The following is a 24,495-nucleotide window of genomic DNA, read 5'->3' as shown; positions in this document are numbered from 1 at the left end:
AAGGACAGCTACTGAGACCAGGCATGTGTCAAGAGTGTCCCTGAATGGAGGCCTAGTAGAGAGGCCATTGCATGAAGCTGTGAAGTTAAAGTCTGGATTGCCTTGGAGAACCCAAGATGTTAGAGATGCCAGAGTCGTGGAATACTTGCCAAGGAGAGTTACTAACAGAGAGTGGAACCAGCCAAAGAAATAAGTGTGTTGAAGTTAACAAAGCTGAAAGGAGTTGGAGATCTGAAGAGCACTTTGATATCAGACATGGAGATGCAGAGTTTAGAGTTTGACCAGCTGGTTTTTGGTCCTGCTTTGGTCCAGTTTTTCCTCGCTATGCTCCCTTCCCTACATTTTGGAATGGTAATGTATATCCTGTGCCATTATATGTAGGAAGTATGTGATCTGCTTTTTGATTTTGATTTTACAGGGGATTACAGCTAAGAGATTGCATGAATCTTAGAAGAGACTTTGAACTTTGGACTTTTAAATATTGTTGAGATTGTGATAGACTATGGAGACCTTTAAAGTTGGACTAAATGCATTTTGCATCATGATATTATTACAAGCTTATGGGGGCCAAGGAGTGGAATGTGGTAATTTGAATGTAAATGGCCCCCATAATCTCATAGGGAGTGGCACTATTTAGGAGGTGTTGCTTTCTTGGAGTGAGTATGGCCTTGTTGGAGGAAGTATATCACTATGGGGGCAGGCTTTGAGGTTTCCTGTGCTCAGGATACCACCCAGTGTCTCAATTGACTTCCTGTTGCCTGTAAGATGTAGGACTCTCTGCTACTACTCCAGCACCATGTCTGCTTGCATGCTGCCATGCTCCCTGTCATGATGATAATGGACTGAACCTCTGACCTCTGCCACCGCAACTAAATGTTTTCTTTATAAGAGTTGCCTTGGTTGTGATGTCTCTTCACAGCAATAAAAACCCTAACTAGACAGTGTCAGTTAGGAAATGTGAGTAACAGACTTACAGTGGCTTAAAGATACAGGAGTTTATTTTTATTTACAAGGAATTTGGACATGGAGAGCTGTTGGCACTTGCTTGGTCAAAGGATCACAAGGTCTATAGATCTCTTGGCCTTTTCCTCAGTGAAACATGATTGCTAATGTTTCAGGCATTACATTCCTAGTCAAGCAGGAAGAAGGGTGAGGCAGAGGGAGGCTCTCAGCAAAGCATGGGGTTTTCTAGTAGCTCCTGAGACTTCTACTTCAATTTCATTGGCCATATCTTGTCACATGGTAACCCAAGCCTGCAGAGAAGGCTGAGAGAGTGAGAATCTATATTTATAGTCTCTGGTGGGAGGTGGTGAGAAAGATGGAGTTGGATCTAACAGATTCACAGAACATCAAGGTGTCTGCCATGGTTCTCCTGGATGACCTGCCTTAAGGTCCCTTGTGCTTTTGGGGTGGCATTTCTGTGACTTTCCATTTCCTCCAGGGACTGCTAGGACCCTTGGGTGGTCCTACACTATCCCTGATGTCCTATCTTGCTTCTCTTTATGCGTCAGAACAGCACATATACCTGTACAGTCACAACCCTCAACACTGTCTTTATTTAGGAAACACACATATTCAGCATACACCTGACCAGCAGATACCTAAGATAGCTTCACTGCATTTAGACCTTTAGATCTGGAAAACACAAACACACACACACACACACACACACACACACACACACACACACACGAGGGGGAGAGGTGGAGAGAGAGAGAGAGAGAGAGAGAGAGAGAGAGAGAGAGAGAGAGAGAATGAAAGAATTTCTATTTACACATTAATGCTGGCACCATGCACAGGAAAGAGACAGACTCTCCATTCACTGTCAAGCCCACACCCTGCTGCTCCCCGCCATCATTTCCTGGAGCCAGAGCACACCCAGCATGCTCACAGGAAGATCTGCACTTCTCTGGCAGTGCTGTAAGTCTGTTGCTCACGTTTCCTAACTGACACTGTCTAGTTATCTAGTTAGGGTTCTTATCGCTGTGAAGAGACACCACAACCAAGGTGACTCTTAAAAAGGGCTTGAAAGCTGAAGCATGGGTTTCGTTCTTTAGGGGAAAGATTCAGGTCTTTCTGTAGATCTTCAAAATGGTATAGGAGCAAAAGATTCACACAGGAAGAGGCTTTTGAGGAGGAAGAAGTGGAGATGATCCAGACTGGGGGGTCTCAGGTGACAGTGGCTGGCAATGTTGACCCTAAGCGGCCATTCCATCACCATGGCAGTGGGGTGTTCAAACTACCATCTCTTTCCAGAGCTGATTGGGAATTGTATATCTGTTTTCCAAAAAGCTAAGTTTTTTTTTCTTTTTTTCTTTTGGCTAGAATTGTATTGTGGTTACACCAGTAAAGACTGAAGATTGGCAGTTATAATCACAAGAACATTTGGATTTGCTAGGCTAGAGTTTTCCGGGCCAATGATCCCTCTGTGTGTGTGTGTCGGGGGGGTATGGATAGTGAGTGAAGAATTTTGGGGGTTTTAGAGATGGCACTGGGGACCTCCAGGCCAGGGAGCCAAGAGAGTTGGATATTTCTAAAATGTACCACTCTTGGGTGCTGCAGCCTAGCTATCTACTCAAACCAGTGTCCTGGGCTTTCCCCTGGGAGAGTGTTAGACCTGTAGCTTCCAGGGACCGTTTACAGGACTCTGATTTGTATGTACAGTAAAGTTGGCAATGCCCTGTTCTAAGCTGGAAGCTGGAGCACTGAGGTGAGATGTGGTCAGCAATTCATGGAGGGCAGGAGAGGAGGAAAAAGGCTGAAGCATGAGGCAAGCCTGCAAGGCCCGAAGCTGCCTTGGTTAGGACTTCTCCCACCTGGCCACAGCCTGCTGTGGCCTCCCACGCCCTTCCTGATGCCACAGACAGATCCCTTCTTTGCTCTGTGGTTTCCAAGACATTCTCGGCCTCAGGTCAGTCCCGAGCTGAGATGCTCCCCAAAGCAGGGGCTTGTTAGGGAAGCTAAGGCAAAATGGAGGGACACTTGGCCCTCCTTCCCACTTCTGCTAAGGAAGCCTACTCAGTGAGTCGGATCAGGGAGGGCACCTCGGGCAAGTCTTTCCTGGCAGTGACTTCCTCTTAGCACTGGGAGGCTAGGTGCTCTGAAGGAAAAGTCCGTACAGAGGCTTTCCTATGGGGTGCGAGTTCCCCAGCTTCCCAGGGACAGCCAGCCTTTCAGGTCTGCCTTGCCCGCATCACCATGTGCCAGGGCCTTCTGGTTCAGGAGGGCTGGAGGAGGTCTAGACCAGAGTGAGTGGCAGGAGCTGAGTGGAGGGAACTCTACAGTGCTCTTTCCTCCGTGGTGATTCTGCGCAGGTTTTCCCGGACTTTGATGAACTCAGGGGCGTGGTCCTCTTCTCTCTGTGGTGGGTTTTCCAGCTGGAGGAGAGAGACACATGGGTGAATTTGGAAGGGCTGGGGGTGGGGGCTCCTATTTTCAAAAGCCATGGTGTTGGACCAAAGGTCCTGTAAATGGTGAGTTTTAGAAACCATCCCAAAGCGGTGGTGGTAGGGGTGGTGGTGGTGTATCAGGACGCTGAGATCATCACGATTAACATGGAAAAAAAAATCTACCCTCACTTCAGAAAACATTATCAAAACAGTATTCATGAGGAAATTCCACCATCTCTGAATATGGACAGGGGTGGGGTCATGTGTAAATGACCTCTCAAGGGTCAGGCTGTTTGCAGCCTAGGGTTTCGAACCCTGGACCTGTTCCAGCTCTCTAGCCCACGTCCATTCGTGAGTGCTTTCCTCTTCCTTAATGAACTTCATCTCCGCTACTATCCATGTCCCGGGCCAATTCTCCCAGGACTCAAGAACCTGGAAATCTCAGTGAGTGCCCTCTGTACCCACACAGGGACAGAGCAAGAGACCGGGTTCTCCTTGGGAAGCCTGGTTCAGATAGTTTATTCCTCTGGCCTCGGCCCCAGAGGAATGGAATGGCGTCTACTCTCAGGGCAGATGATCATCAGATCTAACTTGCGGATACGGACCTTAGAGGAAAGCAGGGCCAGAGAAGTGAAGTCACTGTGCTAGACTCGCACAGCAGGCCAGAGGAAGATTCCTGGCGCTATGACGACTTCCCCTTGGGACGAGCTGGTACCTTTTACCCACCTGGTTGAGTCTCTGCTGCCTTCTCAGCAGCTCCTGCTTGAAGGGGCACTGAAGTCGCTTGGCTTCCAGCTCCTCCTCCTTCTTCTTGATCAGCTGATTCCGGCGACGGAGCTCGAGGACCCGCTGCAGCTCAGGCTTGCTGTCCACACCCAGGCCCCTGGGGTGGGAGTGGGGCGGGGAGCTATCAGGAGATTCCCTTTTCCACCTTCCCAGTCTGGGCCTGCAGTTTGCGGTGACGCCAACCCTCGATTATCTCCTACACTGCTTGGGCAATACTGGAGGGGGTGTCCTCACTGACCCATGCCGTAGAGAAAGGCAAAGGGCCGCTGCCTCTAGAACAGCAAGGCAGGTGGCGGCGACAACAGGAAGATTTCAGTTCAGGCCGCAGAGACCAGGCGACATGTGGTTGCTGTATATTTTACCAGAACTTCTGAGGATGGAAATGCTGGGCTGGGCTCTCTCGAAATCTCCTGGGAGTTAATTTTCTTACAAGGATATCTATTTATCCCCACTCTCCAAGTCAAAAAAAATTTTAAGTCTAGGAGACAAGAAACAATGCCTGGTTTTCATGTTTCCTTGATTATCGGTCACCTGCAATGGCCCTTAAAATGTTTCTAGCATTTGCATTTCTTCTTTTGCAAATTAATTCTTCTTATTTTGTTTATTTCCTTGTAGACTAAGGTACATGAGTATCTCAATATTTTATACTGTATATGTAATTTTCAATATAATTTACTTATATTGCAAATATTTCAGTTTGATTGAAGCTGTTTTTCATTGTGGTGGTATAATTGATACTCTAATGAATGAATACTATAAAAAACAACCAAGAACATGATAGTGGTACAATATTAAGTGAAAACAGCCGGGCGGTGGTGGCGCACGCCTTTAATCCCAGCACTTGGGAGGCAGAGCCAGGCGGATCTCTGTGAGTTCGAGGCCAGCCTGGGCTACCAAGTGAGTTCCAGGAAATGCGCAAAGCTACACAGAGAAACCCTGTCTCAAAAAAAAAAAAAACAAAAAAACAAAAAAAAAAACAAAAACAATATTAAGTGAAAACAAACCCACAAACAGCCCAGAGTATAAGGGTTATCTGTTGTTTGTTGGTCTCAGAACGGAAATCACAACCAGCTCCAATACAACTGGCCAGCAGAGGGCGCCACGAAGGTGGCAGCACCCCCTTCAGCCTGGGCCATATGGTCAGGATCCTCACAGTGGCTCCTCAGCCACCCTCTCCTACACTTGACATCCTATGCATGCTGACTGCAGATGTGACATTCCCCAGACTCCCCCTTGGCTCCGTTCCACTGCCATCCTTTCAACCAATAGGGAACATGGCTGTGAAAGAGCCACCACTGCCCGATGCCTCAGTAACATCTGTGTGCTCTCTAGTCCTCTCTGCTGACAGTCCATCTCCTACCAAGGCTCACTCTGTCCCCGCTTTAGGCATGAAGTCATTTAGACAGCCCCACATGCCCATTAACTCCTCTAAAGCCTCCATCAAGGCACATACTCTCCTGCCTGATATTCATTTTCCTCTGAGAGGAAAGGAACTGGGCCTCCTTTTTTGTGTGTCCTAGGTGTGGGCATAGTGCCCTGCATGCAACAGGTGTTTAGTAAATGTCTATCTGTGGCATTCAACATGCAGTGAGTGGCTGGGAGAGAGAATGGGGCTTTTGTGTTCTCACAGTTTCTTCTGGTGACCCTGCGGGGCTCCAGACAATGGCCCCACCAACCTCGCTAGGGACATGTCTCTAAGCACAGCAGGCCTGTGCAGGATATTGCTGGGCCAGGCAGCCGAGTGCCATCCTACCTTCTGTGGTTCATGAGCAGTTCCCGGTGTAGCTCCTGGTGGCTTCGGGAGGCCTTCACGGGGTTCAGCAGCTTCTTGGGTTTGATGAGCTCTGGATTCCACTCTCTATACTCTGGCCGAGCCATGAGTCCCCCAATGTCTGCCCTCTCCCTCTGGATCTCCGAGTACATTGAGGCTGTAGTGATGGGTAGTGAAGTTACTTCAAGGATGTCCACAATCCTACCCACTCTTTGGGGCACAGCTTAGTGGGGGTCCTTTTTATATGGATCTTGGCTTCTGAGCGACTTGGGTAAGCTATTTGACCATCTGAATCTTGCTTTCTGCCTCCCTGTTGTGGGAAACAGTCATTACACCTAGGTTAAAAATTGTGACTACTGGAGATGATGTTTATAAAGTACATGGGTTACAGAAGTAAAATGACACCAAGATACAAAATATGGGCTGTCATAGGACTGGGGAGATGGTTCATTCTGAAAGTGTTTGCCATGCAAGCATAAGGACCTGAGTTAGATTCCCAGCACTCACAGAAAAAGCTTGGCATGATGTTGTGTGCTTGGAGTATCAGCACTGTGGATACCTGGAGCTCACTGGCCAGGCTATCTATCCTAATCAGTGAGCTCCATGTTCTAGTGAGAGACCCTGTTTCAGGATGCAAGGCAGACAGCGCCTGAGGAATGGCATCTGAGGATGGCCTCTGGCCTGCACATGTGTATACGTACACACACAAACACACACACACACACACACACATCTGCATATACACACATACCAAAGCGCACATGTATATGCACACACACACACACACACACACACACACACATCTGCATATACACACATACCAAAGTGCACATGCAGGGCTGTCACTGGCTGTGCTGGATAGTTGTGTGTTGACCTGACATAAGCTAGAGTTATCTGAGAGCGGGGGACCTCGATTGAGAAAATGTGTCCTTAAGATCGAGTTGTAGGCTGTTTTCTTAATTAATGACTGATGTGGGATGTGCCATCCCACTGTGGGCGGTGCCATCCCTGGGCTGGTGGTCCTGGGTGCTATAAGAAAGCAGGCTGAGCAAGCCATAGGGAGCATCTGCCGTCTCTGCCTCAACTCCTATCTCCAGGTTCCTACCCTGTCTGATTTCCTGTCCCGACTTCCTACGATGATAAACAGTGATGCAGAAGGATCAGGCAAATAAACCCTCTCCTCTCCAAGTTGTTTTAGGTCATGGTTTTCATCACAGAAATAGTAACCCTGACTAAGACACTGGCAGAAGAAAAAATATCCCCCAAACAAAAGGGATTATGTTTGAGTTTCTGCTTTTCAACAAGCTTGTACTAGAAAAGGAAAAGATGTAAAGGGGTGTGTGTGTGTGTGTGTGTGTGTGTGTGTGTGTGTGTGTGTGTGTGTGTGGTTTATGTGATCTGTAGCGGTTGAAGACAATTTAGATAAACGCTATGGTAGAAACAAAATATCCTTCCTTATTGTCCCACTCCCTAGCCATGGTTCCCAAGTTGCCGGTAGGGATGCAGCTTTCCCCGTTTTCCACAGCGGAGAGCAATATTGGAAATGCAGGGGCTGCTGTGTCCTTGTGACAAAGGGACGGCTGTCATCTTGTCTGCCAAGCTCATGTGTGACTGCTCTTGATCCCAGTTCTACCAGAGTCCCAGAACTTTGTCAGTGCGCTTCAAATTTAGGCAAAAAGGCTTCTTTGCCCCAGACAGCTCCCTGTCCTTGAAATGCTTTAGAGAGAGGACAGGAGGGAAGGGGACAGGAGAAGAGGGGAAGGGTGGGGAGGGAAAAGGAGGGGAGAGGAGAGGGAGGGAGGGGAGAGGAGAGGGAGGGGAGAGGAGAGAGGAGGGAGGGGAGGGAGGGGACAGAAGGGAGGGGAGAGGAGAAAGGGAGGAGAGAGGAGGGAGGGGAGAGGGAGGGAGGGAGGGGAGAGGAGAGAGGAGGGAGGGGAGAGGGAGGGAGGGGAAGGGTGAGAAGGGAAAAGGAGGGGAAAGGAGAGGGAGGGAGGGAGGAGAGAGGAAAAAGGAGGGAGGGAGGGAGGAGAGAGGAAAAAGGAGGGAGGGGAGAGGAGAGAGGAAGAAAGGGGAGAGGAGGGAAGGGGAGGGGAGAGGAGAGGAGAGGAGGGGAAGGGAGGAGAGAGGAGGGGTGAGGAGAGAAGGGGAGAGGAGAGGAAGGGAGAGGAGAGAGGGCAGAGAAAAGTTCTTTAAAAAAAGTCAGAGACAGCTGCTGCCTGGTTGTTAGCGGTTTAGAGTAATTACTATGAATATTAGGCGAAAGTTCTGCATCCCTCAGCCCAGCTTTCGGGAAAGCACCCTCACTCTTTTTCTGAGACAGGTCTTTCTGTGAAGCCTGGCTGGCGCTGACCTTGCACCCTCCTGCCTCCACATCTGCAACATCAACCAGTATATGTCAGCTTGCCTGGCTGGTGGGATTGAGCACTTTCCGTGTAGTGGGTGGGCCAGCGTCTGGTCTAATATTCAGTAGGCACTGAGTGTTTGTTGGTTGTTGGCGACAGAACTTTAGAGGTTTTGGTCTTGGGGATCCTTGGCCCAAAGTTGGTTTCCATGTGGTGATGGAGGTCGAATGCTCCTGCCTCACCCACGGAGGTTCTACATCTCTTCTGTCCCAGTCTCTCTCTGTCTCTGTCCCTCTTTCAGCTTAGATTTTGGCCTTGAACTTATTATATAGTTGAAGGTAACCTTAAATTTATGGTTCTCCTGCCTCCAACCCCAGCAAAATATTAATCATCTGAAGGTATTCTGGTGGTAGCCAGGTGAGGTGTCAGAGTGTAGAAATATCTGCTTTTTTTTTTAATTGAAAATACTTTTTTCATACAATATATTCTGATCACAGTTTCCCTTCTCCCATCTCCTCCCTACCTCCCCATCCACCCAACTCCATGCCTTCTTTCTCTAGGTCTTTTTGGGGGCACAGAGGTCCTTGTACTCATAGGGCAGCACTAAGAGAACAAGGAATGTTAACCATGCAGAGGCGTCTCCTCAATGGAGGAGATACAAATCAAATACCTGCATTCCATCCAGAAAGCTGAGAGTGTTTGTTAACAACCTGGTGACCTTTTTGCTATCTGTGGAGGCAGGCCTCACCCACCTTTTGGTATTATCTGTGGAGGCAGACCTCACCCACCTAATTCCCCAGAATGATTACCCCAGACTTTCCTCTGTAGACCTTTACCTATCCTTAGAGAGGTTGTCACAAGTACTTTATGGCCTGCTGACCTCTATGCTATCGGTCAGAGACAATACAAGATTCTAGGCCTTTTAGCTATAGAACCCACCCTCATGGTCACATGTACTGTGTAAAGAAGACTGTGTAGTCACGCCTTAAGCTTTATTGTGCACCTGGAATTGGAATGATTAGACCAATTGATCCCCAGAAACCTTTTCCCAAATAGCACTATTTAAAATACGCTGACAATGAGCCGTCTGGCAATTAGACTAGGTCTGATCCTCCAGATTGACAAGTCAACCTGCACCAGGTTTTCATTCTCATCTCTTTGTGGTTCACTTCCCTGTATGACACCCATGCTGTGGATGATTGATTGATAAATAAAACACTGATTGGCCAGTACTCAGGCAGGAAGTACAGGCAGGACAAAAAGAGAGAAGTCTGGGAAGTGGAAGGCTGGGGCATAGAGAGATGCTGCCAGCCGCCGCCATGAGGAGCAGGATGTAATGTACTGGTAAGCCAAGAGCCACATGTCAAGGTATAGATTAATAGAAGTAGGTTAATTTAAGATATAAGAACAGCTAGCAAGAAGCCTGAGCCATTAGGCCAAACAGTTTAAATAATATAAGCATCTGTGTGTTTATTTTATAAGTGGGCTGTGGGACTGCTGGGGCTTGGTGGGAGCTGGAGAGAAACTCTCCAGCTACACACACACACCCGCATGGCTCCCTCATCTCTTTGAAAAAACAAATAGGCAAATTAAAAAAAATCTGAATAAAAACAAAGAAAAATCACAAGAAATACATAGACTCATAGACATACACACATACACATACTCACACACACACACAAACTCATAAAAACACAAAATCAGAAGCCACTATGTACAAGCAGAGACCAATAAAATATAACAAGTGTACAAACAAAGCAATCGGTATGAGACAAAACATCTATAAAAATACTACTGAGTTCACTTTCTGATGGCCTTCTACTGCTGGGTGTGGGACCTCCATTAAGTGTGGTTCATGTACCCAGTAGGACTCCATGTTTCATACTAATTTTTCTTGTGCAAGCAGTTGTCAATTGGAGACAGCTTTTTGATTAAGAATGAGAGCTTGTGTCCACTTCCCCTCTCCACACAGGGACCCCATCTGGCTTGGATCGGTGCAGGCCCTCTGCCTTCTGCTTTTTATGAAATTGCCATTCTCAGAAGTATTTCTTTTTTTTTTTTTTTTTGAGACAGGGTTTCCTTGTGTCACCCTGGCTGTCCTAGAACTTGCTCTGTAGACTAGGCTGGCCTCAAACTCACAGAGATCCACCTGCCTCTACCTCCTGAGTGCTGGGATTAAAGGCGTGGCTTGGAAGCATCTCTGAAATGAGAATAATTATTTCCTTTCTCTGTATCTTTCTCATAAGGCAATTTGTTTTTAGCTTATATTCTAACTTTTTGGTTCTTAAGAAAATGATCATAATGCACTCTAGTTATTTATTTGCTTTTGAGATAGAACTTCATGTAGCCCAGGCTGGGCTCAAAACTGTGCTGTAGCCAAGAATGACCTTAAACTTGTTATCTGCTAGTACAAGCCTGGCCATCATGCTTGGTTTAATCAAACCCAGGCCTTCATGTATGCTAGGCAAGTACCCCACCATCTGAGCTATATCCCCAGCACCTCTAGTTACTTTAAATGGGAACTTTAGAAAATTACCACCTCCCTCTGTGCCCACCAACGGGGCATAGTTTTTTTAGTTGATGGGCTCATATCTTCTGGTAGTCAATGTACCAGAATGCCTTGATCCAAATTGGAGCTTTAAGATTCCCTGTTTGAGGGGCTGGAGGGATGGCTCAGAGGTTAAGAGCACTGGCTGTTCTTCCAGAGGTCCTGAGTTCAGTTTCCAGTAACCACATGGTGGCTCACAACCATCTGTAATGAGATTTGGTGCTCTCTTCTGGCCTGCAGGCATACGTGCAGTCAGAGCAATGTATACATAATAAATAATAATAAAAGATCTCTGTTTGATATGTACTCTATTACTGAGTTCTCCAATCTCTGTAGTACTCTCCATGTCCCCAGCTCCCATCCTGTCCAGGCTGCCATCACACCACACTTCAATATCTCCCTTGACTCCCTGTTTTCTTTGACCTCACCCTCTTTGTGCCCCAATCTTCCCAGTGCAGAGTACTTCTTTTTTTTTTTTTTTTTTTCGAGACAGGGTTTCTCTGTGTAGCTTTGCGCAGAGTACTTCTTATCTTAATCCTTACAGTGCAGACACCATCTTTTGAAGAACTAACTGTATATTGCCAACATGGTAAGACAGTAAACAGAAATAAGTTGCATAACGTTTGGAAATCTATGTAACAATAATATTTAAAATATAATATAATATTATAATTATTTAATAATAACATTGGAAAAACATACTTATAGCCAGGCAGTGGTGGTCGCAAATGCCTTTAATCTCAGCATGTGGGAGGCAGAGGCAGGTGGATCTTTGTGAGTTTGAGGCCAGCCTGGTGTACAAAGTGAGTTCCAAAATAGCCAGAGCTGTTACACAGAGTAACCCTGTCTCAAGAAACAAAACAAAAACAAAAAACAAAAAACAAACAAAAAAGACATACCTATATTCCCAGTAAAACAATAGGAGAGAAATTCAGTTGTGTGGTGGGACGCAAAATAAATACACAGAATTAGAACCTTGCATAACCGGAATGGCCACTGAAGAAGTGTGTGATAGTGCATGCCGTACCTTCTGCAGATGCTTGCGTTCCTGTCATTTGCCAGGTGTTGTGGTAGCACTAGGTACAGGACAGGGAGCTAAGCTCTAAAGATTGCAAATAAGACCAGTTCATCAGCTGGGAGGGCCTCTGTGAAGAGGCGGGGCTCAGCCGAGTGCCCCGCAGCACCGAGGGTGAAGCTGCTCCAGGCGGGGAACAGATGTCTGGCTCCCGCACCTTGAACAAGCTGGGTCTGTTCTGGGAACACAAAGGCACAGTGTGCCCAGAGTGGCAAGATCTGGTGGTGGAGTGTTCGAAATGAGGGTGGACAGTTGGCTTCAGGGCCGATTAGATTTCTAAAAGGTCATGCTGGCTGCTATGGAGGGGAAATGGTCAACAGGCCTTAGGAATTTTTATTTCCTTCACTTTCAGCGTGCTGCTTGGTACTTTCCCATTACATTCCAGAGAAGCCTTGGCTTGGCCTGGCTGTCCACCTTCACCCCCAGGCCACCTCCTCAGTCTTGGTTTCCAGGGTCACTCTGGGAAGACAAGCCTTGTCTGGTTTAACCTTCTGTTGTTACTGTCTTGAAATACTTCATACATGTTGAAGAGTAGCCCTTTATTTTGTTCTGGGCCCTGCAGATGGAGTCACCTCACACACTAGGTCCATCAGCAGCAAGCCCTGGCTCAAGGACCTCTCTGGACCCTCCACTCTTCTTAAATTAAATCTATGGTGTGTGATGAGGCAGGGATCTCTAAAAGGGTAGCTACAGCTGAGGAAGCTGCCTTTGCCTCTCTAAGTGCTGAACTCCAGTAGGTGTGTGTGTGCGTGTGCGTGTGTGTGTGCGTGCGTGTGCGTGTGCGTGTGCGTGTGCGTGTGTGTGTGTGTGTGTGTGTATGAATGCGAATGTGTGTATGTGTGTGTGAGAGTGAGTGTATATGTGTGTGTGTGTGCATCTGTGAGTGAGTGTGTGTATGAATGTGAGTGTGTGTATGTGTGTGTGAGAGTGAGTGTATATGTGTGTGTGTGCATGTGTGTACAGAATGAGGAAGGAAGGACTCATGGGAGTCCTCACAGTTTAAGAACTGCAATGTGAACCTTCTAGCCTTTTAATTTGATAGATAAGGCTTCTGTGTGGAAAACCTTGTATAGGTCCTCTCATGGAAGATACTGTTCAATGGAGGCCTTGGAGGTGTGTAGTCACAACCTGCCTCACTACAGGTGGCAGCCCTGGTTGCTGAAATAGCCCTCTTCTCTCGGTATTTGACAAGGCACTGTATAATTTCAAAGCAGAAGAAAATCTGGATTATTCTGGAGGTCAGATAGGACACCTTAGGTAGAAATCTGGGGTCACTCCCAAAGCTGCTGGAGTTCTGAGCAATCCAACCCCATTCAGGATGTGGCCATGATGAGGCAAAGAAGTGGGTATCAGACAGGCCAGCTCTGAAAGAAAATGATCTGGCAGGGGAGAGGAAGGGCTGGTGAAGGAGGAGTTAATATGCTAATATACTTAAAGGAGACACAGAAATATCTGCCATTCACACCTGGAGTTGAACTTCAGTACCAGAAAATGATGGTGCTCACAAGGCTCTTGGCAAGTGGCCAGCTCTGAGCGCAAGGCTTCCTGCTGGTTCCCAGGGCTGCCACAGAGAGCACAGCAATGTGTGCACTCTCAGCCTCAACCCACAGATTAAACCAGGAATCATGGCCTAGGATTGCAGTGTGGCCACTTTATTAGCTTTATTAGGTCACTGTTCCTAGCCCTGGACTGAGAGGTCTTACTATCTTAAAAAAGGAGACTAGTTAAGTCATTAGATCTTAACTTTGGCTGAATGTTGGAGTCCTCGGGGGCATCAAGTCATACTTCAGGAATTTCAGTTCAATTGCTTAGTGTTTGAGAGGTTTGAAAACTCCTGGGTGACTCAACAGTCAGCTGCCTTTGTAAGCCAGAAGAAAGGAAAGAGGAAGGGAGGGAGGGAGGGAGGGAGGGAGGGAGGGAGGGAGGGAGGGAGGCATTCAAGTCTCTTTGCTCCAGCCTCTTTGCTCTAGCTCGCAGTGGTTGGCCAGTCACTCAAGCAAGTCTGGTTGAGGGCACACTTCTTAGGTCTTTAACCCAGGCGTCCTCCTCCTCTGGAGAATCTTAGTGTTGGAAGACAGAGGAGCTCCTGCTGGGCATGACACTTCTGCAGCCAGAGGTGTCAGCTAAATGAGTGGTCTGCATGTCTCTAAGAGGGCAGATGGTGAGTCTGACCTCTTGCAAGGGGGCAGCGAGAAGACAGGAGTGCGGAAGAGACTGGGGCCTGTGGTTCTCCCCAGATTCTGCTGGTGACCAAAGAGGCCCCATAGCTGCTTCCTAGAGACTGAGCCAGGTTCTGAGTGTGCACAGCTGGGTTGGAATAGTAGCTTTGACACCAATTTCTGGTCCCTTCCTGGGCAGTGAAGACAGAGACAGAGGAGAATGATACTCTTGCTCTTCAGGGTCAAGTTCATACTGAAAATAGCTGTGGGACCCTAGGCTGATGCCTAAGGTCTTCCTATCCTCTTTTAAGGCAGGATCTCATATATCCCAGACTGGCTTCAAACTTGCTATATAGCCAAGGATGACCTTGAACTCCTGATTTTCCTGCTTTTGCCTCCCAAGTGCTAAGACTACAGGTGTAGCCACCATGTGCCATTAATGAGGTGCCAGTGATCAGTCTCAGGACTTTGTGCATGCTAGGTAAGTTCTTGACCAACTGAGCTACATCCTTAGCTTTGCCTATGGTCTTAATGTCCCTTCTGTCTGCTTTTTTTCTATCTTCAATGTTCTTATTGTATTTCTTATGCATCAGTAACAACAAATGACACTGGGTCCAGTCAAGTGTCCAGTGGTGAAAGTGAAGGAGACAGATGGTAACATGCAATCCTAGCAGTGTGACCTCAAGCAGATAGTCATGCTCTCTGATCTGTGACCAGTAGAGATCATGGCATCCACTCTAAGGTCACTGGAGTGTGGAATGATATGGTGTTCATAATGTTAAGGTCCACCCAAGGCACACTGTAACCCTCCTCTTCTGCATATTTTGGGGTGAGCATGGGACTTGGTCTGAATCTCATGATTGTCATGAAGGCAACTCATTTTATAGCTGAGGAAGTCAAGGCCCATTATGCCAAGATACATGTTGGGTAGTTAGCAAAGCCAGGGTCTTTGGACTCCAAATCTAGTACTCTTTCTATCATGACACTATCTCCCAGAAAAGGTGTGTTTCTGACTCAAAAGAATAGGTTTACTTTACTTTTACCTTTGCTTTCTCTATATGCTCAAGAAGCCCTACGGAAGAAGCATCTGAGCCCCTTTGATAGTCAAGAACATGAAGGCCAGGGAACCAGCCTGTGAGAAATGGAAACATTACCCTGTCACTTGAAGCCACAGGCCTGGCAGCCTTCACCCCCTGTCCCTCCAAACCTTCCAGGTCCAGCATCAATAGACCCAGAAGGCAGGCTTTGAGAAGAGCTGGCAAGGGAAGGGGAAACATTCAGAAAAGTGACAAGCTGGCTACCACATGTCCTGCTTGCCCTTTCCTCCCTGCAGGTGCCGCGTTTGTGGCTCACTGGTCAGTAACCTAAGAACATATCTGGCAATACCTCCAGGTCTCCCTGCAGCCTCAGTCCAACTTTCTTGAAGCTGCCTGTCCATCTGGATGACAGGACTCCAGACTGGCTTCCTCAACTCTTTGTCTTGGTCCCCTGGAACTTTTTAGGCAATGAGAAGGGTTGGGTTTTGAAGGGTGAGCCATAATGGGTCCTCTGAAAGGTTAGGGATTATGTCATGCTGTTGAGCAGGAACCAGCTTAAGCAGATATCCCATACTGTTGCTCATGGGGTCTGATGGCAGCCCATTCCACCTGAGAGCTGCTGGCTCAGGGAAAATCACAGCAGAGGTTACCATCCTTTGAGCTAAGAAAGCCACCAGGATCCAAGATGCCCAGAAACCTATGTGTGAGGACAGCTTCAAATTTAGAAATCATCCTGCTTATAGCAACATCATAATGATATACGATCCCCTAAGACCTGATTTCTCTAGTCTCAGACTGGCCTTCTACTGCATAATGCTAAACACAAGTCCATCAGCAAGGTGGGCATCACTGGTAGCCTGCACTCACAGTACAGGCTGAGTGCTGTGCTGTGCATCTAGCCCTGGACCCACTGAACTCCTAATAAAATGAGAAGGTGGGCAACCCTTCTTAGGAGCAAGTCATCAGCCTCAGAGACATCATCTGATTTCTCCAGATCACATAGCCAGTGAATAAAGGAGCCAGAACCTGACCTGAGCTCTGGTGCCTAAATCCAAGTTCTGTGCTTGTCTTATTGCATATAGAACCTGAGCTTTTGTCCATCTGTTGATTACTAAGTGACCTCTCTTCGATGACCCTACACACCCCTATTGTGTAATAATGCATCTAGGAGAGGCTACAGCAGACATTAAATTTTGCTCAGTCTGCAGAGTATAACTGAGAGCCCACTCAATCCTTGTCCCCCATTCCCACCGCATATCCCTGTATCATTCACCCCAGTGAGGCAGAGTCCAGGTACCTAAATTCGAAGGGTTCAGTTGCCAGGATAGCTTGCTCTGCTGCTCCCAGGTCTCTCTCCTTCCTTCCACCTTCTCCCAGAGTACAGGCTGACAGCAAGTGACAGAATAGACTGGAATCTCAGAGCAGTGTCTGGGCTGCTCCTCTGCAGTTCAGTCTTAGGGAGATCTGAGCAGGTCCCAGGGCTGAAGCAGCCGCCCCCAAAGGGCGGGTCTTAAACTGCCTGAGATGGGAGGCAGTTTTGCATTCCTGTTTATTCTGATATCAATAAAAAGGAACTGTTGCTATAGAAACTGTTATTTCACTTGGTGAGTGGCCATGGTCACTCAGAACACCATGTCCAAGCCATCCTGATTGAGAGGCACAAATAAATACCTGTTTTGTCAGATTGATGAGGAATAAGAATCATGCCAAGCTTTGTTCCGAATAAGCCTGTTTCTAGCTGCTGTGGAGGAATTTCCCGTTTGTATGGGAGGTGATTCCAGGACTTCCCTCAAGGATTGGGAAACCATACTTCCTGCTGCAGCAAGTAATTCTTTGAAACATGACTCTTGGGGTGCTAGCAGGGAAAGAACTATACCTTGAGTCAGTTTGTAGTCATCTTCCAGGCACAGGTGTGACATGAAGTTGTCATTTACAAATGTGTTGAGCTACATCGGACACACCTGTTAGTGGTTTGAAAAATTCATACATACTGGGTGGTGGTGGTGCACACCTTTAATCCCAGCACTTGGGAGGTAGAGGCAGGTGGATCTCTGAGTTCCGGGGCAGTCTGGTCTACAGAGCAAGTCCCAGGATAGCCAGGCTAAACAGAGAAATTCTGTCTCTAAGATAAACAAAACAAACAACAAAAAGCATATAATTAACTTCGTACCTGGAACTTCACAGAAGCAGCAGCAAGATGTAGGCAAGAGAAGGGCAGGTGATGGAGTCTATACCTGGACCCTATCAGAATCCCAGCCCTTTCTTTACTTTGGCTTCTGTGGCTGGGTGATAACCTCAATGAGATGGTGTCCACTAATACACCCTACAGAGAGAACTGTCATGCACTAAGGGCACCAACATGCATGCTTGTGCCTGGCCACAATGAGACTGTGTGCAAATAAAAGCTCAGGTCATGGGCAGAACCTGAAAACAAATCCACATGCTCGTAGATGAGATGCCTTCCCCTCACCTCTGAGCTAGCTTCCGCTTCAGCATTGGGAGTGGTTCCTGCTTTGGGCATTATCCTGTGTTCCCCAGGGAGGAAGCTAGCACCTGCCAATGAAACTAGGCTTTCATCCCAGTTCACTTTCTCATGAACATGGGTTGTCCAGGAGTGATGAGGACCAGGGCACACCTCACAGGTAAGCAGATGCATTGCGCATGCAGTTTTGGGTTCTTTTTGGCCACAAGATCTGTTCATTTAGCCAACATCTACTGAGTATATACTGTATTCTTGGCATGACCTAAGTGGGCATATGATGAGTAGGAGACGGATGGTACCCCTGTCCTCAGGGAATCCACATTCAGTACATGTGTGCCTGTGTGTGTGTGACAGCAGATAAGAAGACACACAAGAAAATGTCAGTCAGTGATGCATGGTTGTATAGAAGGTAAGGCTGAGTGAAGGGCAGTGATTGAAAGCTTGGATACTCCTAGTGCTCTGAAGCCACAGATACTTAGAGTTGCACATTCTCAGGCCCGAGACTGTTCTAGAAACAATGTGTAGTCCTCTATGTTTATTGCTCCCAAGTTCTGGCTTTCTGGAAATTCCTGGAATGATAGCCTCCCCCAGCTTCCCACCCTGGCTGCTTCATTTCACTCAACTCTCCTAGTAGAATAGAACAACAAAAGTCTTGTCAAGGGCTAAGGGTGTAGCTCAGTTGTAGAATGCTTGCCTAGCATGCAGGAAGCCTTGGGGTCTGTCTCCAGCACAGCATAAAACTGGATGTGGTGGCTCATACCTGTGATCCCAGAACTGGGGAGGTAGAGGCAGGAAGATCAGCAGTTCAAGACCGTCCTCAGCTACACAGCCAGTTTAAGGCCATCTTGGGCCACAGGAGACTTTATTTAAAAAGAAAAAAAAAAAAAAGACTTGTCAACCACTATTGCTACCGTTTACTTTCTCAACTTATTCTACAGAGAAGGAACTGGGTGTTTCTTTGGGAATTTCAGTGTCTCATCAGAACCAACCTTAGTGACTTCTGACAACCCTAGGGAAGGACTCCGACAGCTTCTGCTTATGCCTGGAGCCCCCATAACCGCCATGGCCACTATTTCTACTGTCGACTCCCTTATCTAGAAAGTCCAGGTTGCAGGTCCAGGATGATAGATGGCCAAAGACAGTTGGGCAAGAAACCTCAAGGCTAGGTGTTATTTCCTCTGTGCAACCAGAACTCTCTCTGCTGTTCCATCTAAGGCTTTTGTCACAGCCCAACTTGGTGCAGACCCAGCAAGCTCACCCACTAGGCTGGCAGCTCAACAGCAAGGGCCTTCTTTTATTCTTGTCATAACTTCTGTCATAATCCCAATACTGAGATACTTGCTATGGATTAGACATGAAGTATTCACCACAAAAGCTAAAGTGCTGAAGGTCTCCAGATGTGCTGTTAAGAAGTAACTAAGTCTTGATGGCCTTACCTTCATCAATAGATCAATGCACTGATGGGTTCACAGTTGAATAGGCTATGAGAAGGTGGGGACTAGTTAGAGCAAGGCAGTAGGTTTCTGGGATGGGGTGACTTTGGGTACATCTTATCCCTGTCCCCTAGCCTTGACATCATAAAGTAAGCAGTGTTCTTCCACCATGTTTCTGTCTTGTTATGGTCTTAAAAGCAATAGAAGCAGCTGACTGGACTGCAATCAGCAAGACCGTGGACTAAGTTAAATGTTTTCTCCCTTTACATTAATATTCTTGTGTATTTTATCATTGTATTTAAAATAGTGCTAAAAAAACTATAGCTGACAAGAAGACATTCAAAGCATCGGACACTTGCTGCAGCTCTTCCTGTGGTGTGTGGGTGCTCATGACACTGCACAGGAGATGGAGATGGGCAGAGACACCACTGTTCAACTACAACGGTCAATAAGAAAGATTGCATCACCTTATGATGGGGTGCAGTCAACTAGTATGTCAATCTGTAAAGGATGTCCCCTACATTGTAGGGGACAACCACACCTAGTATGACCCCCCTTCTTTAAAAGAATAACCCACTTTTATGTAAACAATTCTGTCAGCAGAGGTCAGTTCTAGGGGAATAAATCTCAACTGTCGTTGCTAGGTATCACTGAGTGTGAAAAACAGAAAGATAGAGACATGTTCATAGATTGCTGTATCAGAACTTTTGATGGGACCTAGATAAGGAATTGTGTGTGTGTGTGTGTGTGTGTGTGTGTGTGTGTGTGTGTGTGTGTGTGTTGTTCTGTAGCTCAAAAGCAGGACCTTGGGCATATGTGATCTATCACTGAGGCCCTTGCCCGGCCCAGGAATATGGATTGAGCATATTCCCCTGGGGGAATCCTTTGTATTAAAGTTTGAGAACTACTGTTTGATACAATGCAGTTATAAGCCCTTGTCTTTTGTTACTGTTCTGTAATGTTTGTGACTTCATAACGAGCAAACCCATCCACACATTGCTTTTGTCAGAGAAAAGCAGTAAGGATGTAAAAGTATGGGGGAAACTGCATCTTCCAAGCAGCTGTCCTGAGAGCCAGTTTGGAATCCTGCCTGGGTCATGTGTGTTCGTCTTGAATATGGGAGAACAGAGGCCCTTAAGGAAATGAATCTAGCAGGAGATTGTTGCAGGAATCTTCTGTTCAAGGTGGAGTCGCTGCCTCTCTGCCCCTGCTTTTCCTCTCCTCTGAAACAAAGTGCTTTAGAAATTGGTGGACAGAGTTCTCACTCAGCCCCACAGTAGGAAGACTGAAGGAGACTGCCACGCTTACCCCTGTCTCCTGGAAGTATGAGAGGAAAGGGTACTGATGACCAGGAAGGCAGCCAGCTGAGTACTGGGGCGTTTCTTGCTGTAGTGCAGGAAAAACCTCCACAATCAGCTTTTCTTTTATTTCAGCTTAGTTTCCTTCGGCTCAGTAGCACCAAAGGCAATTCAGATAGGCCCACAAACATCAGAGAAGTTTCCATAGCAACTTGAAACTTCTTCCTTGACCCTGTGTTTTGGAGTCTCAATCTCCAAACAAGCCCACAAAATTGTTCTAGGATCAAACTGGCCACCTCTTGCCACTCTAAACATATTCTGCTGAAAGGACTTGGGGGCAGGAGAAAGAGCTTGCTGGCAGTAGAGCTTGCCATGGGGCTCACAGAGAGATTGTAAATTGGTGAAGAGTTGCCTTTCCAAGTTTGAACTGGGAAACATTTACTCCGGGAAAGGGATTTCAAGCGTGAAGACAGGAAGTAGGGCAGGGCAGCAAGAACCAAGAGTTCTTTTTCCAAAAGCTGGCTCTGGACCCGTTGCCATTGGCATAAGGAATTTGGTCTCTAAGAGTGATCTTACCCTTATTTTATTTTCCTTGCAATGAGACAAACCAGGATATATTCTAATGTTCTCTTCCCTGCCCCCCCACTAGCCTCCCTAGTGTATGCATGTGTGATGGACAGACCATAGTAAGCCATATTTCAGGAAGTCCATGGTTGCAGGCCTGAGGGCTGGAGGTTGGGGGAAAGCAGCACTCCTAGAAGAATTTAATTCAGATAACCAACGGGTTTAAAAAAATTAGTATAAGCGCATCCATTTTATCTTTGGAGCTACTTGCAATAAACTCTTCTTTGCTGTTTATTTGAGGTTCAAATTGCACCAGGGTTCAGTTTTTTAAATGTAGTGTTCCCTGGTAATAGTAGTGGAATAAAGGTTTTTCCGCCCCCTGGTGGCTAACAAGGAGCACAGACACTTGGGGAGGTACCCTGTTATCCTGACTGGAGACAGAAGCCTTCCTCTCCAGGGAAGAAGTAATACATGCCAGGTAGACTTTTATGGAAGGACAATAGCTTCCCAGGTATGACTGAGCGTGAGTTACATCACAGAATGAGTTCTTCCAGTCAGGGGGTTATAAGTATCTGTGTTAACCCAGGCACCAGCCCTGGATCCACTGCTGTACAGCTAGGAGACCTTCAACATGCCTTCCTTGTCTCTAGAACTGGGCAGTTGTTCTTCGAATGAACAGAGGACACAGGGCATGGAAACCTCAGCCCCAGAATTGGGCCACCTGCCTAAGTGATGCTATTTATTATGAAAAAACTGGAAACCCATTATGAAACAAATGTTTAGGTAAATTATGCATGGGATAAACTAGAAGGCAATATCCTCAAGTGTAACTAGTGGCTATTTGTAGATAGTAGGGTTATGGGGTAAACTCTGCCCTTTTGATTCTCATCCAAATATCTATGGATGCATGCGTCACTATATTGCAGAGATGGGAAGAATTGTCCTTTCTTTGTCTAAATCGGTGATTCTCAACCTTCCTAATGCTGTGACCCTGTAATACAATTCCTCATGTTGTGGTGACCCCCAGCCATAAAATTATTTCATTGCTACTTCACAACTGTAATTTTGCTGCTGTTATAAATTGTAATGTAACTATCTGATATGCAGGATATCTGGTATGCAACCCCTGTGAAAGGGTCTTTGGAACCCCAAATGGGTCCACAGGTTGAGAATCACTGATCTAATCAAACTTTGGAGAGGTGGCTCTGCCTGGTTTCAAAGTGTTTTCTGCCTCTGGGGCGGGTGGAAGATTCCTTAGCAGACTGTGGGCTGCTGTTGCAGCTCCTTGGAGCTTACTCACTAAACAGAGAGGATGATTGGTGGGTCGTGGCAGAATTGTGAAGGTGGACCTAGACAACATTTGATGTTTCTAGTGAGTGCTGTATCAGTAAGCACCCAGTCCTCAGGGAGACCTCTGTCTCCTTCCTGGCTTATGTGTGGTGTTTAGGAGATGAGCCTGTGATCCTGGCGCTCTGACTTATCTGCTGTGTAGATGCACTGGAAGTTGAGAAAGGCAGTTCACAGCAGCACTCTAGCTGGAGGAAGCACAAGTTCGGGATTAGGGAAACTTTCCGCCAGCTTTAGAACTGATACCTCAACAGCGAACTTTGAGGTTTGAAATCTGATTCTTTGCTTGGGGGTTGCTGGCTTTATGCGGGTGGGGTTGAGATCCCCCCCGCCCCCCACTCCTCCAGAAGGCGCTGTTGGCCCTGAAACCATGGCCAGTCTTTGTTTGGGGACTTAAGGGAACCCTTGTTCAAATGTTCTCAACCGGTAACTGGGCGGCGGTATCTCTGCGGCAGGGGCAGGAGCGGGGCGCAGCAACCCTGATCCCTAGAGCTCTAGGCGGACCAGGCGGCGCCACTACAGCAAAATGTCTGGCCTATGGGCGCCTTAGCACTTTTGGCCTCGCAGTCTTCAGGCCGATTACTGTTTGAGACCCGCTGGTTGCCAAGACAGAAGGCAGCTGGCCAGGGAGCCAAGCCATTTGACATTTTCGAATCACTTCCCCAGGAGGGCAGGGGTCCCAGTGACTTTCAATTTTTACCTTTTCCCAAACCCTCCCTGGAGTTCAGTTCCAGAAGGAAACATCCTAAGCCCCCATCAAGGGCATTTTCTCCTTTTTTTTTTTTTTTCTATATCCCGACGTTTACCCAAATTATTTTTATGCTGATCATATATTCATTTATTTTATTATTTGAATAAAAGGCCTTTAAAGTGTCCTGAGTAGAAAATACAGTGCTCATCCGCACATAAGCAAACAAAAAGTTTAGAGATGAACACCTGTCATTCAACCACATCCTCAAAATCCAAAAGGTCGCAGCATGTCTCCTTCCCAATTGTTGCACGTCCACATTTAGCAAATGCTTTCTGAGCTGCCTGGACCATGCTGTCCCCTCATCATGGACAACCACCTACGTGACATCAGGACTCCCTCGTTGGTGGCCAAGTCTCAGGGCTTTCTTCCTCCGCAGAATTCCCGCTTTGCTGACAGACCTACCTCCTAAACCGGCTGCACGCTGCACGCTCTTGGGGACACTGCCGGGCACAAACCCCGACAGGGACCTCTTGGAACCTCTGCAGGCAGGACATGAGGTGTAAGCACGAGTTTGCATTTGTGCACGCTCGTGTGTTTCCACACCAGGAAAAGGACAATAGATGGAAGAAAAAATGAGAGAGAAGAAAAAGAGGGACAGAGCAAGGAGTGATGGAGAAACGTCGAAGCTTTGAGATGACTGGAAGGAAAAAACCTGGGCACCAAGGAAGGAAGGAACAGAGGCGCTGCGGTCTGCATGGGGTGGTCCCAGTGGTGGCGTGGTTCCCACTTACCCGACCTGAGCAGCATCGCCCGGTACAGCCCGGTAGCCTCGGCGGGGGCCTTGGTCCACTCGCCCAGCTTCTGCGCCATGCTCTGAGCTGACTGTCCCCACTGCTGAGCCTGGACTGAGAGCCTGAGCAGCGTCTCAGTGATAGTGACGCACCGGGCTGCTCCACCCGCCGGCCCGGGGATCTGGTTACAGTAGGCTTCTGCGACACTGGTGGTGTAAGAGGGCTGGGGGCACAGACAGTCTCTGTGCCTGGAGCAGTCGGCACAGCGGGCGTCTGGACAACCTTGCAGCATCGCAGGGAGTGAAGCCGGCCTCTTTCCAGCTTGGCCTCTTGCCCACCTTTCCCAGTTCTCGGCCGCTGGCTTCTGTGAAGGCTGCAAGCAGCAGGTATGGGATTCGGAAGCGCCATTCCTGGGACCCATTCCCAATCCGGCTGGTGAAGAGAAGCGACTCAGGGTCCTTATGTGAGATGCACGGAAAGCTATAGTCCTTCGCCCACAGAGTTATAAGGTGAGGCTTGGCAGGCATACGTGTCAAGTGCTTAGAACCCGGTGGGCGTGGAGCAAACACTGTGCACTGGTACTTTTGACTGGAGGATGTTGCTGAGTTGGTAGAGTGCTTTAAACGAAGCCCTGGGTTCGGGATCCAACATGGCGTCAAACCCGGGATGGTGGTGCATACCTGTAATCCTAGAGTTTAGGAAATGGAAGTAGGAGGATCAGGAGTTCAAGGTCATCCTCAGCTACATAGCTCGTTTGAGACCAGACTGGGCTATATGAGAGG

At 47.5% G+C, this 24,495-nt stretch overlaps 1 protein-coding gene across 1 annotated transcript; it reads right to left on the bottom strand.

Moving 5' to 3' along the window:
* Positions 1 to 985: 985 nt before the first annotated feature.
* Fam107a (family with sequence similarity 107 member A) lies at positions 986 to 24,041 on the bottom strand. The gene is made up of 4 exons (XM_059274575.1): positions 23,714 to 24,041; positions 5,929 to 6,103; positions 4,116 to 4,272; positions 986 to 3,377 (listed from the first exon to the last, which is right to left on the bottom strand). Exons 1-4 carry the CDS (start codon positions 24,003 to 24,005, stop codon positions 3,279 to 3,281), a joined length of 723 nt encoding a protein of 240 aa, XP_059130558.1. The 5' UTR covers positions 24,006 to 24,041; the 3' UTR covers positions 986 to 3,278.
* Between the last annotated feature and the right edge of the window lie 454 nt (positions 24,042 to 24,495).

This window comes from Peromyscus eremicus, chromosome 9 (assembly GCF_949786415.1).
Source record: "Peromyscus eremicus chromosome 9, PerEre_H2_v1, whole genome shotgun sequence".
NCBI lineage: Eukaryota > Metazoa > Chordata > Mammalia > Rodentia > Cricetidae > Peromyscus > Peromyscus eremicus.
This window is presented reverse-complemented; position numbering and strand designations above follow the sequence as displayed.

Excerpts from the sequence above, each read along its gene's own strand:
- Fam107a (XM_059274575.1), bottom strand. The coding sequence starts at position 24,005 with ATGCTGCAAGGTTGTCCAGACGCCCGCTGTGCCGACTGCTCCAGGCAC. Across the intron at positions 6,104-23,713 it reads GGCGATGCTGCTCAGGTCGG|CCTCAATGTACTCGGAGATC; the intron begins GTAAGTGGGAAC and ends CCATCACTACAG. Across the intron at positions 3,378-4,115 it reads GGCAGCAGAGACTCAACCAG|CTGGAAAACCCACCACAGAG; the intron begins GTGGGTAAAAGG and ends TCTCTCCTCCAG.